The sequence below is a fragment of the Pyrus communis genome, chromosome 3 (genome assembly GCF_041283825.1).
Source record: "Pyrus communis isolate YQ-2024b chromosome 3, ASM4128382v1, whole genome shotgun sequence".
NCBI lineage: Eukaryota > Viridiplantae > Streptophyta > Magnoliopsida > Rosales > Rosaceae > Pyrus > Pyrus communis.
In genome coordinates, this window is record NC_142567.1 from 7,547,177 (window position 1) to 7,570,250 (window position 23,074).

At 35.6% G+C, this 23,074-nt stretch overlaps 4 protein-coding genes across 4 annotated transcripts; 3 read left to right on the forward strand and 1 right to left on the reverse strand.

The window, feature by feature from the left end:
• Positions 1–1,870: 1,870 nt before the first annotated feature.
• LOC137715419 (uncharacterized) lies at positions 1,871–6,468 on the forward strand. Its single transcript, XM_068454748.2, has 9 exons — positions 1,871–2,173; positions 3,525–3,596; positions 3,894–3,983; positions 4,145–4,187; positions 4,288–4,394; positions 4,989–5,084; positions 5,236–5,426; positions 5,560–5,629; positions 6,097–6,468. Exons 1-9 carry the CDS (start codon positions 2,021–2,023, stop codon positions 6,205–6,207), a joined length of 933 nt encoding a protein of 310 aa, XP_068310849.1. The 5' UTR covers positions 1,871–2,020; the 3' UTR covers positions 6,208–6,468.
• Positions 6,469–7,858: 1,390 nt separating this feature from the next.
• LOC148697840 (ribonuclease 3-like protein 2) lies at positions 7,859–9,833 on the forward strand. The gene is made up of 4 exons (XM_088690849.1): positions 7,859–8,346; positions 8,659–8,814; positions 8,907–9,283; positions 9,402–9,833. Exons 1-4 carry the CDS (start codon positions 7,993–7,995, stop codon positions 9,574–9,576), a joined length of 1,062 nt encoding a protein of 353 aa, XP_088546975.1. The 5' UTR covers positions 7,859–7,992; the 3' UTR covers positions 9,577–9,833.
• Positions 9,834–11,359: 1,526 nt separating this feature from the next.
• LOC137714486 (ribonuclease 3-like protein 2) lies at positions 11,360–16,901 on the forward strand. The gene is made up of 4 exons (XM_068453688.2): positions 11,360–11,884; positions 13,966–14,124; positions 14,262–14,614; positions 16,246–16,901. The coding sequence occupies exons 1-4, from the start codon at positions 11,513–11,515 to the stop codon at positions 16,454–16,456; spliced, it is 1,095 nt and encodes a 364-aa protein (XP_068309789.2). The 5' UTR covers positions 11,360–11,512; the 3' UTR covers positions 16,457–16,901.
• Positions 16,902–18,332: 1,431 nt separating this feature from the next.
• On the reverse strand, positions 18,333–20,223 carry LOC137715086 (alpha-1,3-arabinosyltransferase XAT3-like). Its single transcript, XM_068454308.2, has 3 exons — positions 20,029–20,223; positions 19,820–19,897; positions 18,333–19,645 (listed from the first exon to the last, which is right to left on the reverse strand). Exons 1-3 carry the CDS (start codon positions 20,144–20,146, stop codon positions 18,480–18,482), a joined length of 1,362 nt encoding a protein of 453 aa, XP_068310409.2. The 5' UTR covers positions 20,147–20,223; the 3' UTR covers positions 18,333–18,479.
• Between the last annotated feature and the right edge of the window lie 2,851 nt (positions 20,224–23,074).

Genomic DNA, 23,074 nt, shown 5'->3' on the forward strand with positions numbered 1-23,074 from the left:
TTAGAATTGGACTAGGATTCAAACTATACAAACCATAAAGAATTATGAGACCTTACAAAGTTCCAACACTAAATCCTTTTCTAGAACCAATCAGAACTTCTCTCAATTATGTCATCCTAATACATTTAGGACAACCTAATAGTTTTAATCAAGACTTTTCTGTATCAATCTTAACCACTATGACCGGTTCTATCATATTCACAATCTTACAAATGTCACATACGAATTACATGTTAGATGTATGTTCTAGGTTGAATGCCCAAGTAGAATATGCATTAGGAAAACCTAACCTTCAAAGTTTGCATATGTTAACTCATAATTATTATTGTGTTGATTTTAATCCTTTTATTAATTTGCACTTGTTATTTCAATTCAAATTTCAAGCTTATAAATCTTGTATTTGAAAGTTAACTAAGAATTGTTCTTAAGCACAAGTTATTCACACTAGTTCTTGTGAAAATCGATCGTGCTTGAGTCGTTTAAACTACGGTAACCATGTTCTCTTGCAATTATTTCTATATAATTTAACCCCTAGTTATGCAGGTGGCAAAAATCCTATTAGCTATCATGTGGAGTCTAAATTTGCTCACCACCCTAATTATTGATGAGCGTTATCACCATTCTTAGAACGTGTTGCATGTTAGTGGTGTAACCATGTTTACATATGTAAAAACTAAACTAATTAACTATAGTTAAGTCGCTAACACGTTGCACACTTTAAGAAGGTGGGAATGCTCGTCAGCTAATTACGATGGTGAACAAATTCAAAACTCTTATCATGTGTAATTCAAAAAGCCTTGTACATGAGCTTGTGCAATTAATGGTTAATCCCAATTCATTGAGCTTATTGTTGGATTTGAATCATGCTCTATTATAATGAGCTAGCAGGTCTTATCGTATACGATCATCCAATTAATGGTCAATCCCAATTTGTTAACCATCATGTCGAATCTAGTCGTGTCCTATCATAACAAGCTAGCGAGTTTTGTCACACATGAGTCATGCAATTAAAAGCAAGTCCATCCTTAAAAAAATGACACAGCATCCAACCTATTTAATCCATTCAGTGAACAATGATAAACCCTAATGAACAATAATAGGCCAAATGCATCTCCACCCCTAAAAGAAATAGCCTAGTCAATTTTATTAAAATTTTATTATTTTTTATTTTTGACTTTATAAAAAAATATTATTAATTTCTGACATTTTATTTATTTTTTTAAAGTTTTTTCGGTGGAAAAATCTGGACTGTTGATTTGAAAATCAAATGGTTCTCATTGTGCCATGTCAGTAGCAATTAATTTTAAATTTCAATTTTTTTTTTTTTACCGTTGGAAATCCAACGGCCCATAAAACTAGCCGTTGGAAATCCAACGGCCCATAAAACTAGCCGTTGGAAATCCAACAGACAGAAAGGAGCCACATGTCCCCACGTTGGAACCCCATATTGTGCCTGCACAGTGGGCCTCGCATCTACAATGCTGTTGGCCATTCACGATCACGTGCGCGTGTTTCCCACGTGCTTGGCGTAAAAAAAAAAAAAAAAAAAAAAATTAAAAAGGTCTATGACGTCATATAGGCCGGACCTTAACTCAGCACATTCTGAATGGCTTTAGCTGTCAGCCGGCCTAATCTACTGGGCTTGAGGGGATTGGCTGGATGACGGCCTAATGGTCCCCCGTGGACTTGCTCTGGGAAGCATTTAAAATAGCATCCATGCGACAGTGGAGGAGCGTAGACACACTTCCCTTTCCAAGCGGATATGCTAAATCAGTTCAATCCAAAATGAGGTGTCAACATCAAGGGCGATTACCACGCGCATGTCGAGTACGTGTCTTCAAATATGAAGCCAATTCCTGCTCCTCTCGAAATTGAACTTGTCTTCTTCACTCTCTGTCTCTCTCTCTTTCTCTCTCTCTCTACAGAAAGCTGAGAGCAAACTGTGAGAAAGCAATGGCAAAATTTTAGGGCTTGGACAACTTCCTGCTATGAAATGGAGAATCTCTGTTAGTTTGTGGAGATGAGTGCACCGTTTGGAGGTCCGATCGGTTCCAACCCCAGTGCTGCCGGAGCCCAGCCGAACAGGGACCCTAACATGGCGTCGGCGGAGCAGTTGGTGCTCGAACTCAGCAACCCTCAACTTCGTGAAAACGCGCTCCTTGAACTCTCTAAGGTCTAATCTTTTTGCTTTCATTGGGTCTGGACAATTGAATTCCTCTGTGTTTGATTGATCCCTGTTAGGGTTTTTGTTTAATTTTTGTTTTAGGGTTTATGTAGCTTGTTGATATGATGATAAAGTTTAAAATTTGGATTAGGGTTTTGTAATTTGGATTCTATTGAGTTTTGTTTTGTTTTAGCTTCATTTCTTTGCTCTGTAATCATGTTAGTTTTGCTGAGAAAACCAAGGCAATTGGGGTAATGAGATGATTAGTTTTGCATGACGTGTTCGTGCGAAGAGGGTTTGCTCGTTCTTTTTTCTTGTTAGAGTTGAGACTTCAAGTTAGCTTCATTGTAATCACAGCATGCATGTGGGTCCCACCTTAATGTAGTTGTTCCTAGGGTAGGATCAAAATTGGATTTTGATGCCATTTGTTTTACGTTTCTGGTACGTATTGGTTGGTTAGGTAGATATGGAGAAGGTGCATAGCTGCAATCTCTTTTGTGTGTCTAGGTTTGGAATGGTGTAGTGGTTTTGAAAGGGTTTAGGGATCACTAGATATCAGGGAACCTGCACGCAGTCTACGTGTCATGCCCCAATGGCTATACGTGCTCCCATGTCATCCCATGTATGTGTTGTCCGCGCGTTTAGCTCCATGTGTTTAGCTCAAGTTACCCTCCACTAGAGATGAGGGGTGTGTTGAGTATGTTTACACAGTTGGAATGTGAAATCTCACATAAGAATATATTTACGATCTTGGGCTGCTCAACACATTGCCAATTGGTCCTGGGTTGGGTGCTATAATTCTATCGGTGGTGTGGGAATGAAAGTGATATAAATCCCATTATAACATGTTAAATAGGCTTCATAATTTGTTAATTTTGCTTTATTAGTTTGAAGTTTTCATTGACTACTTTGGTGACAGTTGCATATCAGATCTGGAAAGAAGTTAGTTTCCATCCATAATAGCACGTTGGCCAAAGGATTATTGTTCCCACCTATTGTGAAGAGCCTGACAGTGCCTTAAAGCAAGTAGCCAAAATGTTATTTTGACCTTATTTTCTCTTTTATTTTTAAAGGAATAAGAAAAGAAAAAAATGGATAGATTATACCTGCGATACGACGATAAAGTTGCCACCCCTTTGTTTGTTATGCTCATGTGTTCTTCACCGAGAAAATAAGTTCTTAGTTCTTACTGTTAAACATTTTTGAGCTGAAAGTGGACTTGGATTTGCCTTTCTTGGTTTTAGTTTTCATTTGCAATAGATTTTTATTTTTTTCATATTGAATCCTTTTGGTACTATATATGTACATATACACATACTCCTAGTTAAACCCCTGTTTCCTTTCATGTTCCAATTTTCAGAAGAGAGAATTATTTCAAGATTTGGCTCCATTGTTGTGGAATTCTTTTGGTACTATTGCTGCTCTGTTACAGGTATGCGTTTTGTGGTTTTATATTCATGTCATTCTTATTGTTCCTTTTTTATTTTTTATTTTTTTTTATGCTGTTGTGGGTCAGTTGCTGTTCACTTGTTTTATAAATTCGTTCATCTACAAGGGTAGCAGGTTTCCTTCTGTATGTAGGAGTAGGACCTATGTGTTATACATATGTCCATGCATCGTTGACTTACCATCATTTGACTGTCTGTTTGATAATCAACAATACTGGATACTCTCTTTTTTCTTGTTCCCTGATGATGGATTCTCATTCTACTTTTTATCCTTTGTGCAGGAGATAGTTTCAATATACCCTGTTCTTTCACCACCAAATTTAACTCCTGTCCAATCAAATCGAGTTTGCAATGCTCTAGCGCTTCTTCAGGTCCATTGTTGTTGCCTTTAAATTATATATCTAATCTTTATTGATGCACTTCATTTTTTTTCCTAAACGACAGTTACCTTCCCTATGAAAGAGGCTTGGCGTATATTTTACACTTCTCATTATTATTGTATGCTTCATATTCCTTTTGTATCTTCTTGTAGTGTGTGGCATCGCACCCAGACACAAGGATGTTATTCCTTAATGGTAATAACCTTTATCTTGTTTAAATTCAAAGCTTGAAATGTCCTTTATAACGTGCTTGTACATAGAAGCATAATTTTTTCATATTTCTTGTCGTTGGCAGCTCATATACCTTTATATTTGTACCCTTTTCTTAATACAACAAGCAAGTCAAGGCCTTTCGAGTACTTGAGGCTTACTAGCTTAGGAGTCATTGGTGCCTTAGTGAAGGTATGTTATTCTTATTTGACAAACTGATGGGTATATTTTCTTTTTATTTGTTTGTGTGATAAAATGTACAAGAGTAAATTACCAGCTGATATACAAGTATAACTGGATAGGTATACTGCTACACGTTTTGAGAAATGATGTTTAAAAGAGTGTAAATGTGAAAATTTCATGCATGCCCTAACTAAAAGCACTCTTTCCATTCTTGCTTGTGTAGCTGATCTGAGAAATAAAAGGACTAGCAGAATCTAACGTGAGATAGATGAGGGGATAAAAAGAATGCTTAGTTTTTATCTATTTTATTTATTTATTTTATAACGTTGATTGAAATAGGTGGCTTTACTAGCTCCATCATTTAGTGAAGGATTTAACTGGAGCGTGAACTTGGACGAGAAAATAGTTAACATTGCTTTATTTGCATGGGTATTAGATTCAACTTGTAATATTGTCCTGCACGTGCACCTTTATGTGCAGCTGGTCTTCTCACTCTTTTTCACATGTGAACCTGAAGTTTATAGCATTTTTATGACAGACATATTTGTAATTAAAAAATATTTGGATTTTGGAATATTAATTCTTTTTACTCCGTTTTACCAGGTCGATGATACAGAAGTGATTAGTTTTCTTCTATCAACTGAAATAATTCCGTTGTGCCTGCGAACTATGGAAATGGGTAGTGAACTGTCAAAAACAGTTGAGTGTCCGTGTCTGTTTCTTCACTTCTTTTTTTTCTTCCCATCATTGTATGTTTCATTAGATCTCAGTATATAGCATTTATGCAAGGCCTTTCCCCGATTGCCCGAGTTTGCCCGAGGTTGCCTGACAAAAGTTGTTATCTTCGCAGGTGGCTACATTTATTGTTCAAAAGATTTTGTTGGATGATGTGGGCTTGGATTATATCTGTACTACAGCTGAGCGGTTTTTCGCAGTGGGTCGAGTCTTGGGAACCATGGTTGCATCACTTGCTGACCAGCATTCGTCTCGCTTACTAAAACACATTATTCGATGTTATCTTCGATTGTCAGATAACCATAGGTTGGTCGAATGAAGTAGATTTATTATTTCTTTTTTGTTTTTTTGTTTCTTCAATATCTTGTGTTAATCATTTGATTTGATCTGTTTTTTTTATTTTTATTTTATTTTTATTTTTTATTTTTTTTATCATCAGGGCTTGTGATGCTTTGAGGAGCTGTCTTCCCGATATGTTGAGAGATACTACCTTCAGTGTTTCCCTCCGTGTAAGCACCTTTCTGGATGCCTATGCTGTTTAATTCATAATTGATCTTAACGAGTAGTTTGGAAAAAAAAAAAAAAGTAAAAAACTAATGCGTTTCATCTTCAGATGAGGACATATTGGTATGCAGATGTTCTTTGTGGTAGTGTCCTTGAATTTTCCTGCTGCATCTCCTTGTACTTGCATGGTTGCCATTGAGGTGTTTGTGAAGTCATATTAGCTTGTCTGAAAATAGGGTGTGATAACTCGCATGTTTGGTGGTTGCTCATAGGAGTTACTGAGTTAGTCCTGTATTTTTTTTCTTGCTCCCATCGTCGAGGGTACATATAGTTACCAGACATAGTTTGTGAGATATTGGAAAAATATACCTTGAGTTTGATTTACTGTTTGTTTTCGGTATCCCCTACTGTTTTATTTGGACGCAGTTGTGTGGTCTGCTTTCAAAGTTAATTATTTGCGTCACGATTTCAGGAAGATCCAACTACAAGGAGATGGTTGCAGCAGCTACTTCACAACGTTGGTGTTAGTCGGGTTCCTGCGCTTCAGGCTGGAGGAGGATTTGATCATATGATGGTGAACTAATACAAATAATTCGGTGTCATCTTTGGGCTGCCGTCTGTTGCTTAATGCATCAGAGAGGGCTGGATGCTTTTTAATTTATCTGTCTCGATGCTAATTGGCAGTCTTCATCTGTCTGTAATTTACAAAATGTTTCTTCTGTGACTTGGCCTGTTCGGGCCAAGTTTAAACTATTGACGTCGCTTGATGTCAATTGTTCGCTAAAGAAACAAATGTCGTCTTATTTTGGTAAAATTATAAATAAAGTGAACTTTTTTTCATAAACATTTTTTTTTAATAGAAATGTTCTCATGATCATCCGGTGACAACGGGATGTATAGTTACATATCTTTGGATTTGATATTGATTGTGGAGAATGGATTGATTGACGTTCTTTTGTTGTTTTAATCTTAACATTTTAAATTCAAAGGTGGATGATCATGATTTCCAAGATAACCAGAATCTTGTTTTGCCATTCTTTTGTTTTGAAACCTATTAGTTAGTAAGTAGTTGTGATAGTGTCGGTGGTGGTGGAGCATTTTACACTCGTACCTGCCGTACTTGAACCAACTGACCGTACTTATCTAGAAATACAATGATGAAACAAAAATTCTTGAGTGCTCCGGAGTATTTGATATTCTAAGTGTTTTAATCAATATATTTTAGTTTTTGTATTATTAAACAATTATCTAACGGTTAGAACATAGTACCTAAAAACGTTTCATACTGAAAATCTAAAATTATCATACTCATACCTGTAGTACTTAAATGAATGAATCCACATTTGCAGCTCAACTGACCGTACAATTTTGTATGATATATAAAACCGCTACCAAAAATTCTTAAATGCTCTGAAATACCAGGTATTCTAAGTGTTTTAACTGTTAAATCATAATTTTTGTATATTTAAACATAAATCTAAAACACTAATTGTACTGGGTGCTCGAGAAAGTCCCAACCGTTATACTTGCTAGAAAATCCCCTTGTATATTCCATTTGTCCAACTATTTAATAGAGGCAGGACCTATTAAACTATTTAATAGAGGCAGGACCTATTGTATTAATAGGTCCTACATTTTTTCTCTAACAAATATTAGACCTATCAATACAGTAGGTCTCATTTATATTGAAGATTTGATACAAATGTAATATATAAAATGTAGCAAGTATATCATTTTTTAAGTAAAGGAACATTAAAAGAAGAAAGCAACAATTAATCGATAAAAGTGCTTAGAGAATTGGTAATTCATGAGTTCATAGGTCATTTGTTGCTGTTCTTTCCTGAAAGTTAATGTTTTGAACTTTTCAAGCTGTCTGAATTAATGTAGCATTATTTTGACATACTAGTCTTAGGCCCATAATATATAGATTTGAAAAGAACGACGAGATCTACAAAACTTGTATCTGTGCAGAAAGTGCAGTTAAAATATGAACGTATCATGTCGTTTTAAATTTTAGCATTTTCAACCACACTTAAATTATTTATTGAACGAGTAACGTACTGTTTAAACACCAAGTACTCAAGTCAAGTGAGATGGAATCTGGAATGTAATTTGATGCAACCCGTTTCCACACTGCCCCTCGTCCATCTGTCCTTAGGTCTTTTTTATTTTTTATTATTTTTTATTTTTTTATTTTTTTGTCGTTTAAAGCTGGTCACTTTAAATAAAGATGTACTTGCATTCGAACCCATCACGGACCGGGTGCTTCAAACTCAGAACGACGACTTCAGAGTAAACTCCAACTTCCAACCTGCATCAAACCCATCAAAAACCTATAAAATAAATTAAATAAAAAACTCCGCAAATCATGATTTCAATCAAGGATCGTACGGTCCAGCCATCGCTGGAAATGCAGCAATCCGTGGCAGCCGTGGAGCAAATCGTGGGCTACGATTTTAGGAACAAGAGGCTTCTAGAAGAAGCTCTGACCCACTCCTCTTACTCCGAATCGCCGTCGTACCAGCGCCTCGAATTCGTCGGCGACGCCGTACTCAGCCTCGCCCTCAGCAACCACTTCTTCCTTGCTTATCCTGGGGTCGAACCCGGCACTCTCTCTCTGCTGCGCTCCGCCAACGTCAGCACCGAGAAGCTCGCACGTGTGGCTGTCCGGCACGGCCTTTACTGCCACCTCCGCCACAATGCACCTGCTCTCCGGGATAAGGTTCGTTACTATTAATTAATTAATTAATTATTCTCTTTGTTCTCAATCAATTTCATTTTTTCTGATTCTCTGTTTTATGTGTGGAAAGAAAGAACAAAAGGAGGAACATTTTACCTGGGTTTTTGTTTTTGTTTATATTTTCTTGTTGCCTGGATTTGTGTCAGAAAAGTTTAATTGTTTCATAGGTATTAATTTTGTTATCTGTTAATATTTTTCCCATTTTTTTTTCCGGGTTAATTTTCTTAAAAGGATTGTTGTTGTCAATCAATGGTGTAATTTTAAGATTTGTCTGCAATTTGTTCTAAATTTTAGGTTAGGGAGTTTACTGAAGCTGTCACTGGAGAAGACGAGATGCCGCTTGTATATCGTGGTTCTGTGAGAGCTCCTAAGGTTCTTGCAGATATGGTGGAGTCTGTGGCAGCAGCAATGTATGTTGACGTGAATTTTGATCTGGAAAAATTATGGATGGTATGTATTTGATTACCTTCTGTTAAGTTTCCAAGCGTTTAGAAGTTGGATATAACCTGTTAGTTTTCGTTGTTGTTGATATGCATTTGTAGAAATTTAGGTGCCTTTTGGAGCCTATAGTTACTCTTGAAGAAGTGCAAGGTCAACCTCAACCTGTTACAGTGTTGTTTGAGCTTTGCCAGAAGCACGGGAAACATGTTGATATCAAACATTGGAGAGATGAGACCAAAAGTATTGCTAGTGTCTATGTTGATGGCGTGTTTGTTGCCTCGGGTTCTTCTGAGCAGAAGGAGATTGCCAAGTTTGATGCTGCTAAGATAGCTCTTTTAAAGTTGTCAAAATCGTTGGGGGTAAGTGGCAGGTCGATGACATTTATTGCGGGAATTGATGGAAAGTTTCAAATTGAAGAAGCAAAACAGAAGTTGCATGAGCTTTGTGACAAGAAGAAGTGGCCTAAACCAATTTACACGTATGAATCTCTTTGCCCTGATCATGACCTCTGAACATATTGGAAGAAAAACACTCTATTGTTGGAATTAATGTTGTCTATTCTGTAGTTATGTAAATTTTCTGTTTTTCTAATGCAGCATTGAGAAAGATGAAGGTCCTTCACATGAGAAGAGATTTGTATCCTCAGTCAAAATTGCAACTGCGGATGGTGTACTATACATAACAGGAGATGAAAGGCCGAGAATAAAAGATGCCGACAACTCTGCAGCTTCGTCAATGATCTGTGCTTTGCAAGAATCTGGTTATATATGATGCAACTCTAATTCTTTTTATTTTCTTGTACCTCCTGCTGCATTTGAAATTTGAATGCTTAGTTTAGAGGAAAACTCTGTATGCAACATAAGAGCTTGCAATTATGCAATAACAACGATGGATTATAGGAACATGTTGCGTTTCATGCCCAATAGATTTCGGTTAGGATTTGAGCCTGTAACATTTGTTTGTGGACGTTGTAGTTTTCAGACTGTTTATCCCCTGTTTCAAGTGATTGTTTGATTGGATGGAGTTTACTGGTGGTCCATCTTCTTCTCTCTCTACCTCCATAGCAACCTTGAGCTCTTTAACCAGCACTTGGAACCAGCACAATCTGATTTTCACTCAACTAAGACTCCCATATTGACCCAAACCCACAGTGCTGCACAAGGCTATACTCTCAACATCGATAAATTAGTATTGTTTTGTTTTCTGGTAAATAAAATTTTATAATATAATGTTAAGTAACAAATTTGATAGTGAAATGTGTGTAGATTAATGACATTCATACCACATTTTTATACTACATGATGTGATAAATAAATCTATTTTAACTCATTTAATGTGGATATTTATCTCATGAAGATTTGAGTTTATCTGATTAGATGTTAATTGAGTGTAGTGCTAGTGACGGCTCTCGTGAGTAAAGAACCTATGTGGTTTTAAAAATGTAATAGGTGTAATATTATGGGAAGAACTAGATTAAGCCACACAATTGGTAAATCGTAACGATTAGATATCGAACTCGACATTCATATATGAGTCGAAGCTTATACTTCTCAATTACAAATAAAAAAAATATCAACAAAAGTAAAACATAATGCTAGTGACGGCTCTCGTCATAAAGAAATGTGGCTGTTTCTCTTCTGAATATGTGATTGTTTTGGTTTACATGATGAGAGGAGACCAAAAACGAAAACTAAGAATCAAACATTTAGGATGAAGATGTAGCTCCTGCAAAGACAGCCATGGATCAGTGGAAAGGCTACTACTCACACTCATTTTTACCTCTTTCACACTCCTTGTTAATTTTTGTCTTTTAATATTCTTCAATTAATTCAATCGGACGATTGAAAATTAAGAAACATGTGTGATAAGTGTATAAAAACTGATATGTTAGTTTGTATAGGATTGTGACAGATGTCATTGATCCAATGGTTTATGTTAGTCATGCTAGAGTCAGTTAGAATGAGTGCAAATAGTATAAATACTCTTATTATCGTTGTATTAATCACATTCTGTAAATAGAAAGAAAAGAATTCATTCTCTCACTTTCTCACCCTAAAGTTCTCTATCTATCTCTCTCTAAAATTTCTTTATGCTATCGTAGTGTTAGAGCATGTTGATCCACTAATGGCCACATGCGTTCTACGTCATTCTATTTGTGTTGTTCACGTGTTAAATTTGAAAATTTACCAGAAAGCGTATGAGAATATGAGGATAGCATCACCCTACTAAGAAATTGTTGCGTTTCATCTCTTTAAGGTTAGGTTAGGAATTATATTTGAGGCTGTAATATCTCCAACAGGATCCTCTCTGGATCATTTTGGTGAGAATTATAAGAATTCGTAAATCGTGTTAATTTATCGTACATCTTATAATCAGTTTTTATTAATTAATGTTTGTGTTTAATTTTAAATAAAAATATTATCATGCCAGCTGGCTGCCAGACCATTGGATCTGGACGCAAACGGGGAATAGAATCCGATGATTCATCAACCAATCCCCAGATGACAACATCGGCTAAACTGTTTTACCCTTTCTCTTTCTGTTTTCCTTTAACATTCTTATTCCTTACTTTACTTTTACTATTAAGGTTGCTTAACCTAATTGCTTTCCATCACAACTCAAGAGTTATTTTCTGGTATCCAATTCCAAATCCAACTAGCTAGTTTTGCTTCAACATACATCAACGACGATCTTCCAATTCAGCAACATGACAGTCTTCAGCACTACCTCAGCATCCCTCGATCGCGAGCTCCCGCCATCGCCTGAAATGAAAGATAAAGTGACGGCCATGGAGAAAATCGTAGGCCACAACTTCAAGAACAAGAGGCTTCTAGAGGAAGCTCTCACACACCCCTCCGTCACAAACTTCCCATCGTATGAGCGTTTAGCTGTGCTCGGTGACGCTGCCCTTGGCATGGCTATGAGTAAGCACCTCTTTCTTGTTTACCCCGACATGAATCAAGGTGACTTCTCTAAGCTCCGGTCCACCAATGTTAGTACGATGAAGTTCGCACGCGCTGCTGTAAAACATGGGTTTGATCACTGCCTTCGTCACAATTCTCCTGCTCTCGAAATTCAGGTCATTGTTTGTGCTCTCTGGTTTCTTTTAATTATTTCATACATTATTATTTTAGTACTTTGCAAGTTGAATTTGCATTTTGCAATTTGTGGAGGTTTTTTTTTTAATTTTTTTAATTTTTAATTTCCACAGGAGCTTAAGCTTTTATTGACACACTAAAAAAGTACACAAAATATAAGGAAATGGAATCGTGCAGAGTGAGTTTTTTTTTTTTTTTTTTTTTTTTTTTTTTTTTTTTTTTTTTTTTTTTTTTTTTTTTTTTTTTTTTTTTTTTAGGCAAATACCATCTTCCCTTTTTTTTTTTTTTTAAATTACTGATATATCCTAATATATATAACCTGAAGAAAGAAAAAAAATGTAAAATATTTATATTTATATGTAAAATAGTGGTAAGTTTGAATACAATAGCATGTTTATGCAAATGGCCTTTTACCATATTAGTGTAAAGGAATTGAGCCAATGCATGTCGACGTGGTTAAATTAACAAAAAAAAATATTTTTATATTGTAAGAAATACTAATGTACCTGTTACAATTATTTGAAAAGGAAAAAAAATGCTCATTTTTACACAAATGTGAAAACAACCATATAAGGAATCAAAAGTCTAATATCATGTAATTTTTGTTATTAATATGCATTGAAATTATGACATTTAAAATTTTCTTTTCCAAGTCCACATAAGCAAATTTTTTTTTTTAGAACAAGTACAATATTTATTGAAGTGAGTGGAATTCGTACAAAATGAGGATAAGGTGCATAAATGAGTCTCGAAAAAAACCTTACCAGAAATTTCAATCCGATCGAAAGGAAAAACAGTGTCTCGCACAAACAACTTTGAAAGTTAGCTATCCTCAAAACAAAGTTACATCAACTCCATATAAGTTTGAATAAAACTAAAAGTCCGCATAAGCATTTGAGAATGTGCATTTGAGAAGGTTTAATTGAATGAAATAATGCAAAATAAACGTAGATAACAAGTAATTGATTAGGGATGACAATTCTTAACCGTTAAATCTAATAACAGTGAATAACTGTCCGAATTGATTGGATTTGAGTATGAAAATTCGGATATAATTTGGATATGGGGAAAAACCGTGAAAATATTCGGTTATGGTTTTGGATATGGTTATAAGAGTTCTCAATCCGTATCCGTTCTCAAATCCGAACCGAATTATATATAATATAATAGTAAATATATAATTATATATAATATATATATATATTTTTTTTTATATTCACCGAATCCATTACATTGAGAATACAAAAGTTGCACTGTGTGAGTTACATTTTGTGGGTAAGTTAAAAAGTTTTGATATGAATCAAAATCTATGAGAATCCAGACCAATAATACTTATGAGAGATATAAAAAATCAGCCAACTTTATCAATGTTTAGCTTTAATTTTTATGCTCCACAAGATCCATTCATTAAATCATTTTATATATCAAATATTTAATGACGAAATTAATATTTACTAAATTATCATGAGTCAATTAAACGAATATATTTTTTGTATTGGCAAAGATGGGTATAACAGTTAACCGATAAGGAATCCGTTACCCGGTGGGTATGGCTATGGATAATACCCGATGGTTAATTGGCGGTTATAGATATGGTTAATTTTCGTGGTTATGGAGATGGATATAGCATTTCTATCCCCAAATTGAATCGTTGACATTCCTATAATAGACACAAAGTCAATCATATGAGGTGTAATTAAGTTTGGTTATTGCTTAGTTAGAGCCTAATCATTTAGTTATTATTAGAAAAATTTATCATGGTCGGTTTTAGTTGAAAAAAAAATTGAATTCCAAAGGGTATACTCATATATAATTAGCTAGAGACATTAGCATATTACATGCACTTTTGGTTACCAATTAATTAACTAGTGTGAAACTTTCTTTCTTATTTCTAAACGCTGTCACAATAGTTAGTATTTTAAAAGCTGGTGTCTCTAGCGTTGTATATATTTACCTCTTTTGATGTAAGTTTTCCTTTTTGAAATTTGTATAAATCATTTGTCGTTAAGTAATGGTACTTTTACTCTTAGTTTTATGAGCAATATTTTGATTTAAGTTTTAGGTTGGGGAGTTTGCCAAAGCGGTTTCGAATGAAGAAGATGAGACGGATCTTTTATATGGTGGGACTATGCAACCCAATCATCCTCTTGCAGATATTGTGGAAGCAGTGGCAGCTGCCATATACATTGACTTGAACTTTGATCTGCACAAACTATGGAAGGTGCGTATTTCATTATAGCTTGTTTCATTTTATATGACAATTATGGAAACCTCTTATTGAGTTTGTAATTAGGGTTTGTAAGTTGGTTTGAACTTTAACTAGTGGTTTTTGTGTTATCTGCTGTGGTACATTTGTAGACATTTAAGCATATTTTGGAGCCTATGGTTACTCTTGAAGACTTGCTGGATCACCCTGTGTCAAAGTTGTTTAAGTTTTGCCAAAAGCATGGAAAGCGCTTTGAGATTGAGAAGGCGAGAAATTATGATAAAAATATAAGTATTTGTCATGTGTATGTTGATGGAAACCGCATTGCCTCGGCTTATGGTAAAAATATTTCAATTGCCAAGCGTCATGCTGCAAGAGAAGCCCTATCTAAGTTGTCCAAATTCGGCATAAGCTATGGGTCGTTTGAAGTTGTTGCTGAAAATGAACCTAAAAAGATTTTGAAGGAGCTTTGTGAGAAGAAGAGGATCCGTAAACCAACTTACAGGTATGAACATATTCAAAAACCAAAAAAAAAAAAAAAAAAAAAAAAAAAAAATTGTGTTTTTAGAAGGAAATTGTTATTAGCACTTCGAAAATCTCATTCTACGTTCCAAACTTTCTATGTTAAAAAAGAAAAATATATTTGTGAGGAGTGTGAAATGATATTTTTGGAATACAAATAACACTTTCCTTTTAGAATTAGGGTAAATTACATCTTGCACCCTCAAGTGTGGATGTAATTACAACGTTTACAACATCTTTAAAATATTTCAATTTCATACCTTTGCTATTATTTCATTTCAATTTCGTTAATTTTTTCATTATCTGCTTAGATGGATCTCACGGGCCCATTATACTTGTGCCATGTTGATTAAAAATTAATACAAAAATAATTTTACTTAGAAATGTTAATATAAAAAGAAAAATAAATTAAAGTATAATTTGATTTCAAATAATAGTGGGTCCACCCTTACTTCTACACTTCTCTTCAACCTCTCCGTCAGCTCCTCCCCCTTCAACCCCAGCCGTAATCTTCATCCAGCCACACCTCTATCTCCCTTTCCGCTGCCACACACTTCTCCTTCTCTCTCTAACTCAACCCCCACCCCACTCTTTCTCTTTCTGTGCTTTCTGTGACTTCCAACAATGGCGTTACGGTCAGTGACGCCGATTTCGAAGCTCGTTCAATACTCCAGTAATGGTCGCTCCCCTGCCATCCAGCCTCTTCGCAGCGGACTCTTCCTCGTCGATTTCGTTGGCTCGTACGGTAAATCGAAGCGGATCCGTAGGAAATTCGGAGCCGCCTTAAAGAGAAATAACAAATCTCAATCAGATCCCTTGTTGAAGCCTCTTTCTCTGCCTCCGGCTTCTGTCATGTAGTGGTCGAACGCAGTCGAGTTTGCCCCGTTTTCTGGGTTCTTGCATAACCTGTGGGTTTTCCTTGGTTGGTGCGGATCTGGGTTCTCATAGTTTGGTGGGTTGTGATGGATTTTTGTGATTTGAGCCACTTTTCAATCTTTGCTTCAATGCTTCGAAATTCATAGATTTTCTAGCATTTTTGGTTGTTTTGGGTTTGCAAATGGGTGGGTTGCAATGGAGTTTCTATTTTAGTGCTTAGTGCTAGCAAGGCGGGGACTCTGAGATGGGAGCAGCGCAAATAGAAAGGGAGGAAGAAGAAAGACAAAGCACCACCATGCCGGTGCATATCGTAAGAGGCAGAGTTGGTCAAGGGAAGCGAGGGAGTCGAGTGGCTCCCAGAGAAGAAGAGAGAGAATAGTGAGGGGTGGACGGAGGCCAAGAGAAGAAGAGACAGAAAGGAAAGGGTGGGGTGGAGAAGGAGAGAATGGGCACTTTCTATAAGTAAAAGTTATTTTAGTAATTTTTAATCCACATGGCACAAGTATAATGGACCCGTGAGATCGCGTAAGTAGATAATAGAAAATTAAGAGAAATTGAGACGGTTGTACGGAATTGAAATGAAATAATAACAAATGTATGAAATTGAAATGTTTTAAAGATGTAAGAAGTTGTAATTGCATCCAAACTTGAGGATGCAATAGATAATTTACCTTTAGAATTATGTTGTCAATAATATTTATAAATAATCCACGCATACATTTACCTTTTCTACTGTAGAATTGAGAAAGAATTTGGTCCTGAGCATGAGAAGAGATTTGTATCATCAGTTGAAATTGAAACTTTGGATGGTGTGCTACATAAGACAGGAGATGAAAAGCCAAGAAAACGAGATGCGGAGAATTCTGCGGCTTCCTTGATGATCATTATGATGAACACTAAAGAAGCAACTAAAATTAAGGGTGGCTATTTTCTAGAGGAAGCCTTTTAAGGGAAGGGATTCCTATTTTTCGAAAAAAATAGGAACATCCTCTTAATCATTATATTTGGCTTTAATGAAACCTGTGATTGAAATTCTGTGGCCTATGATTTAATCTCAGGTATAAAATTTCGTTAAAGTCAAATATAATGGTCAAGAGGGTGTTTCTATTTTTTTTGAAAAATAGGAATCCCTTTCCTTAAAGGACCTGAATTTCCAGAAGCAGCTAAAATTAAGGGTGGCTATTTTCCCTCAGTACTCTACAAACTTTGGGTAATGATTCGTTGGGTGATAAGGCTGCTTGTTTTTTGTTTCACAGGAATAATTCTGTTGGTTATTTCTTTGCTGTGGTCGGTTCTTGTCTGGAATACTTTTTTTTTGGTTGAAACTTGTCTGGAATACTTTCATATAACAAAGAATAGCCTTATAGAGTATAGTAGGGGCTCTCAATTAGTTATCGGATAGCCTTTCGCTTGATTTCCGTTGATTTCCACGTTTGCAGGCCACTTTTGATTCCTCTTGGAATTTGAAGAGCTTGTTTGTATGGCCTTGTTTGATGTTCATTACTGAATAAGATTGTTGGTCATGGAGTGAATGTTAATCATGTTATATGTCGCAACCCATGATAAGGAGATATTTTTATGGGTAGCATAGAATTAAGAAAAAACTAGATATAGGTAGAAGGTATATAATCGAGAGGCTTGAATATAGGTAGAAGGTATAATCGAGAAAAAGATGAGAGGGTAGGGATGTTTAGTGGCTGAGAAAACTTTGGGTTTAAAGATCCCAGATTTGGATCTAGTCTGCACAAGATGAATAGAAGTTGGGGGAAGAGAAGGAGGGGGTGGGGGTGGTTGTGTTGATGGTGGGGAGGGTGATGGTGATGGTATAGTACTGGTGTTTGAAGATGAGGGTGGCGGGATAGGTGGAGAAGAAGGAGAAATGATAGTGATCAATTTATCCTTCTCTTTTCTTGTGTTGTTAATTGGTCTTTCTTGCGCTTCAGATCCTATGTCATGAGCACATGATGGTGGGTGATTAGGGCATCAAGTCTCACTAATCACATGATTTCATTCGTGTGTGATCATGAATGAAGTTATGAGACGAGATAGAAAAATCATGCAGGAACATGATTGAAAATGTAAAAACATGTTGCTCGACTGTAACTCCACTCAGCCCATGTAAGCCAATGCAACCACTTCCTAGGGTGAGCACTGGTAAAACACCTCAAATAGGTTTCTAAGCACCTATTGAGCACCTCAGTCTACCCATCAGTTTGGGGGTGACAACCAGAGCTTAAACAAAGTTTAGAACCTTGGAGTTTGAAGAACTCCTTCCAAAATGCACTCAGAAATACAGGATCTCTATCACTTACTATGGAGGCAGGCATTCCAAGGGTGATGGTGATGGCATAGTACTGGAGTTTTAAGATAAGGGTGGCAGGATAGGTTGAGAAGGAGAAATGATGGTGATGAATTTATCACTCTCTTTTCTTGTGTTGTTAATTGGTCCTTCTTGCGCTTCATGTCTTACGTCATGAACACATGATAGTGGGTGTTTAGGGCATCAAGTTGCGCTAACCACATGATTTCATTTGTGTGTGATCATGAATGAAGTTATGAGATGAGATAGAAAATTCATGCATGAACATGATTGAAAATGTAAAAACATGTTGCTTGATTGTAGCACCACTTCCAAATTTAGTGCTAGTGGATTTATTTCTTGAGGAGTAATTTTTTGCCTATGTGAACTTCGACCTACAAATATTATTAGTGCAAAGTTTTTTATCAACTTAGCATTTTGATATGCAATTTTTGTTTTTAGATGATACGCATTTATTTATGTCATGGGAATGAAATCAGAGAATGCTGGAGGCTCCTTCAATCAATTGTAGGAAATTATTGTGTTTTCATGCCCAATTATGATTGCTTAGAACTTGAGCCTGACAGGAAGCTACTTACAATAAATGGCTATCAACATTTGATACATATTTGCAAACAGTTGAATTCTACCAAGTACTACAATGTTTGGTTCTTTAATTTGAAGGAGTGGAGCCTCCAACAAGTTTTAGAGCTTCAGCGAGGGTTTCTCGGAACCTCACCATGTTAACCTTCAGATTTTGTCCATCAACGTACACAGCCCTAAAAGCCCGATAGCCCTTCAAGGAAATAGACATGGGATCCGTGATGACCGGGTGATCTGGACCATAGTCATCAATCAGTGAACTCTCCTCTGGTTTAATCTTGTATTCCAAGTAATTTAGCCCCATTTCACTCGCCGGTCCACCATAATAGTTAGCTGATGGCCAATCTAGGCCCAGCGGTACCACTTGCACCAACACTGCCCCAGCTGGCAAGAACAGTGCATTTGTAAGGCCAGCACCGTGAGCCCCAACCATGACGCTACAAGAGTTCACTAAGCCCGAAAATGTGTCCAAGTTAGATGTCTGGTTAGGCGTTGCAGCGATAACCTGAAAGCCTAATTCTTCCATCATTTCCACCATCTTATCTTCATTCAAAAACTTCCTTGTTTTGCGACGAGATATAAGAACCAGCACTGGTTTTTCCCCCATCTGATTTGAGACATCCTTCATTTTCAGCATGTATGATTCTCTTAGGAACTGCTTGAAGTCAAACATGGAGTACCCTCCTGGAATGTCGGAAGAATTTAGCGCTAAGTTGTCATGAAACTTAAGGCCTATGACAGCTCCAGGATAGCAGTGAGCACTTCCATTCTCAACCGAATTTATCACATCATAACTGGACAACGATGATAGAATTCGTTCGTACTTGCTAACCCACCATGGCTTAAAATCAGTTATGACAAACTGAAGCTGGGATCGAAAGCGGCGTGACATGATGAACAAGGGGATGATGATCTCATTGAATTCGTGAAATAGGTTTCCGGTGAAGCCACCAGAAGAGAATATTATAGCTGGGATGTTGTAAGAAAAATTGCAAGCCGGAGGAGTACTAATGTTTCCATGCAGTATTTGCACTGGTGTGACAGCCTTCATTGCAGTCCCATCCTCTTTCCTTGCATATGGCTGAACCTTGTATTCAACTTGGGCTTCATTTGAAGGTACATAAACTGTTAAAGCATTCTTGTCAACTATAACTGGTCTATTAGCCACGCACACTTCCGAGTGAACGTCGGAGTGGCAAGAAAACCCGGTGGTTTCGAGTTGAATTCGATCTACCCCTGCAGTTCATAATTTCATATTACTTACGCAATCAAAACAAGAAATCATGAATTGGGTCAGCCATAATGGTAGCTCAAGTGGTTAAAAACATTTTAATTCAGCACCCCATGTTTTACGTTCGATTCATGAAAAAATAAGTACATAATCAGAATGGTAATGAACGAAAAAGAAACCTCTAACTAGTCTTCTGAAGAGAGAATTGAGAGGCTCTTCCACTCCAATGACTTTATCATCTTTTCTGGCGTGCATCCCTTCAATTTCAAAACTCAAAAATTAGTGAAATCATGGCTACAGTGAAACAAGGATAATCTTAATCACAACCATTACCTTCGCTTAATTAACGAAATGTGACTAAACTAAATCGAAAATTAAGAAAACTTACATGTTTCAAAGGGATTAATATTGGGGGTGAATGCAGCATAAAGCAAACCAATTGTAAGCAAGAAAATCATTGAAATTGTTGAACCAACCACCCCAGTTTTTGAGTCCTTCGCCATCATCGATCTATGATCCAAAACTCCTCAAAATTTTCAAGTCATGTATCAAAGACAATTTAGAAATTATTATCCAAAGACTTAGCAATATTTTTTCCCTCTCAGTTTGTTAAGATGCAGGCATCAACTTTGTTTATTCCTAGTTGTTTATATTAAATTTGATATATTTAATTCACAGATAGCGCAACGTGAGCTGCACTGCAGTTTTTGCAGAACCAGTTTTTGGTAACATTTGCTGGAGTCGTATAAACATAATGTTTGTTTACGTGATGGTCGTTAGCCCCTATTTTTATAATTGCTTAATGAATATTTTAATTTTGATAAACATCATTTGCGTGAGTCCAGCATAAGACCTCCTCCAAGTAACTGGCGGCTTTGTGATCTAGACCAATCGGTCATGTGGCTTAATGGTTCAATCATCTTCTTTGGGAACACTGTCATTGATGCCTCTGGCTCTTGTTCTTTTGGTTTATTTAATCGAGTAAATTGTTGATTTTTGAACTTTCACTTAGCTTTTAATTTTTCCCCTAAACTTTTCTATTGGAAAACTAAGAATTCAAACTAATTCTTTTAGCCAATTTCAGTTTTTCATATATTCCATCCCAATTGAGTAAATGGAAGAAGCACAATATATAAGGGTAGATAAGTTGTTTCACTTTTAAAAGTAATTGAAAAACTGAAAAATAAAATAAAAACAAAACTTCCCCCGTCTTTCTACCCACCAACTCCTATCTTTCATTTTATTTTTCCCTTCTTTTCAATCCACACATCACATGCCCTGGTATGAGAATTAGCATATGGCGTGATTGCCTTCAAGAACAGCGAAATTACTCTTTTTCTTGGAGCAGGTATTACCATATTTTTTTTTTTTTTCTCTTTGACAAATAATGAACAAGAGCAATTCCACTCAACCAAACGCAAGCAAAATAAGGTTTTAGTTAACAAAACAAGATCATCAATGTTATATTCAAAACACAGATCACACTTTCTGATCAACTACACTTTCCATGGCCTTCCTTGTTTGACTGGAGCCTTTTACCTACGCCTATTGTCATTTGTAGTGACTGAGTGAGGCTGAACCTGTGATGAAGAAGCAGCAACTTGAGTACGTTGTGATTGGGGTTGTAATATAGAAGCAGCAAAATGAGGAGGTTGTGAATGAGTGTGGAACATAAGGCTGCATAATTGTGAAGTATTCTCACTTTAGATACATGCCCTCGTCTTGTAACCCAAAAAACATGAGATTCAAAGTGATAGTAAATACTAATGAATGAAACACTATAAGGTCAGACTAATTAATATCGAATGGTTCCTGCATTGCAATCCCTCCTTTTATGATTATTGTTTCTTTTCTTTTCACACGTTTCTTTTCATCATCATTGCCTTACCTTGTATTTTCATTTATATCAATAGAAGATGGTGTACCTGCAGAAAATTTTCATTTACACCCAAATATGTTGCTAGCTAATTCATTCCATTTATTTTATAATTGAAGTCAAGTGTAGGAGTTATACTTTGTGAAACGTCATTCCTTCCCATTAATAATCCTTGTTATAAATTCTATTGTGACGTTGTCGAACTTGCGTTTTCCGACATTGTTCTATATAAATAGCTCTATTTATTGTGTCGTTGAACATATAGTTGCCAATGTCAAAGGAAAGAATTGAGTTCTTCATTTGACATGAGTATTGCGAATGTGTGCTTATGAGGATATCATGTTTTTGTACTTTGGAGGGTAGGGCACCATAACCTGTTACACCAAGCTCCGACAAAATATAATCTTAAGAACAGTGAATTTATACGTTTATAATCTGAAATCTTATACAAATCAAGTGCCATGAAGATCAAATTATTCGTCCCAAACAGATGAGTATTTCATTTTTATTTTATTTAATCTGTTTAATTATACATGTCTACGTAAATTGCTTATGAACTGCTACCTATATGTGAATTGTTTAGACCTGGCATTCATGTCGTTTTCGTGACATACCTGATATCTTAACAGGTCGTGTCGTGTAAGATCCGTTAAAGTAAACGGGTAATATGACCCAAATGATTCGACCCGCTACCCGTTAAAGAAAATCTATTTTATGAAAAACCTAATTTGATCCCAAAAAATGAAAAACATAATACTAAATTAGTATATGCATACCACGTTGTCACATAAATATTACTTCAAAACATTAAAAAAAAGAAAAGAAAAAAGCATTTGACTTTCAAGTATTACATACCCCCTATTGGAGCAATATTAGAAAATATGAAAAATAACAATATAATTCCAATGATAATAATCATAAAGAAATTCACGACATCAATTATATATGAGATTAATATAAACAACTAGAGAAAAAGTTAGAATAACTGACAAACTTGGATAATTATATATTACAATATATAATTTCCAACACCCCCAAAATAAGAGCTTAATGAAAAAACATTAGTACATTACTACAAAATACCAAATGTTTAAAGATATGCAAAATGAAGGGAGTTGCGTTTCGAGGTTGAGAAGCCTTGCACGTTTTTAACAATAAAACCCTTCAATTTTCATCAATCATCAAAGAAATGGTATTGGAACTTTGGCTTGAGATATTGTTTTCAAGAGTTATATTGACGATGTTTTCATTAATGCTTTCCACATTAACACTCTTCCACATAAACCAAGCATAAAAAACCAAACATCATAAACCATTAAAATGTGTTTGGTATTTTTAAATTACTTGATATTTTTAATTTTAATGTCTTTGGTATTTTTAAATTACTTGATATTTTTATGTTTAATGTGTTTTATAATTTTTTAATCTCACTATTTGCCTATAGTATACTATAAAATAAATAAATTAAAATTAAAATTTTAAATTTATATAGAATAACAATACACTAATACATATTAATATACATATATACATATACTCTATGGCTATTGTATTTTAT

Bases quoted from the DNA above. Each gene is read 5' to 3' on its own strand.
- LOC137715419 (XM_068454748.2), top strand. From the start codon at position 2,021: ATGAGTGCACCGTTTGGAGGTCCGATCGGTTCCAACCCCAGTGCTGCC. The intron at 3,984-4,144 runs GTCCATTGTTGT...ATCTTCTTGTAG, and splicing joins ATGCTCTAGCGCTTCTTCAG to TGTGTGGCATCGCACCCAGA. The intron at 5,427-5,559 runs GTTGGTCGAATG...TTTTATCATCAG, and splicing joins CGATTGTCAGATAACCATAG to GGCTTGTGATGCTTTGAGGA.
- LOC148697840 (XM_088690849.1), top strand. From the start codon at position 7,993: ATGATTTCAATCAAGGATCGTACGGTCCAGCCATCGCTGGAAATGCAG. The intron at 8,347-8,658 runs GTTCGTTACTAT...TCTAAATTTTAG, and splicing joins CACCTGCTCTCCGGGATAAG to GTTAGGGAGTTTACTGAAGC. The intron at 9,284-9,401 runs GTATGAATCTCT...TTTCTAATGCAG, and splicing joins TGGCCTAAACCAATTTACAC to CATTGAGAAAGATGAAGGTC.
- LOC137714486 (XM_068453688.2), top strand. From the start codon at position 11,513: ATGACAGTCTTCAGCACTACCTCAGCATCCCTCGATCGCGAGCTCCCG. The intron at 11,885-13,965 runs GTCATTGTTTGT...TTTAAGTTTTAG, and splicing joins CTCCTGCTCTCGAAATTCAG to GTTGGGGAGTTTGCCAAAGC. The intron at 14,615-16,245 runs GTATGAACATAT...TTTCTACTGTAG, and splicing joins ATCCGTAAACCAACTTACAG to AATTGAGAAAGAATTTGGTC.
- LOC137715086 (XM_068454308.2), bottom strand. From the start codon at position 20,146: ATGATGGCGAAGGACTCAAAAACTGGGGTGGTTGGTTCAACAATTTCA. The intron at 19,898-20,028 runs GTAAGTTTTCTT...TTGAAATTGAAG, and splicing joins TATTAATCCCTTTGAAACAT to GGATGCACGCCAGAAAAGAT. The intron at 19,646-19,819 runs GTTTCTTTTTCG...TATGAACTGCAG, and splicing joins CTTCAGAAGACTAGTTAGAG to GGGTAGATCGAATTCAACTC.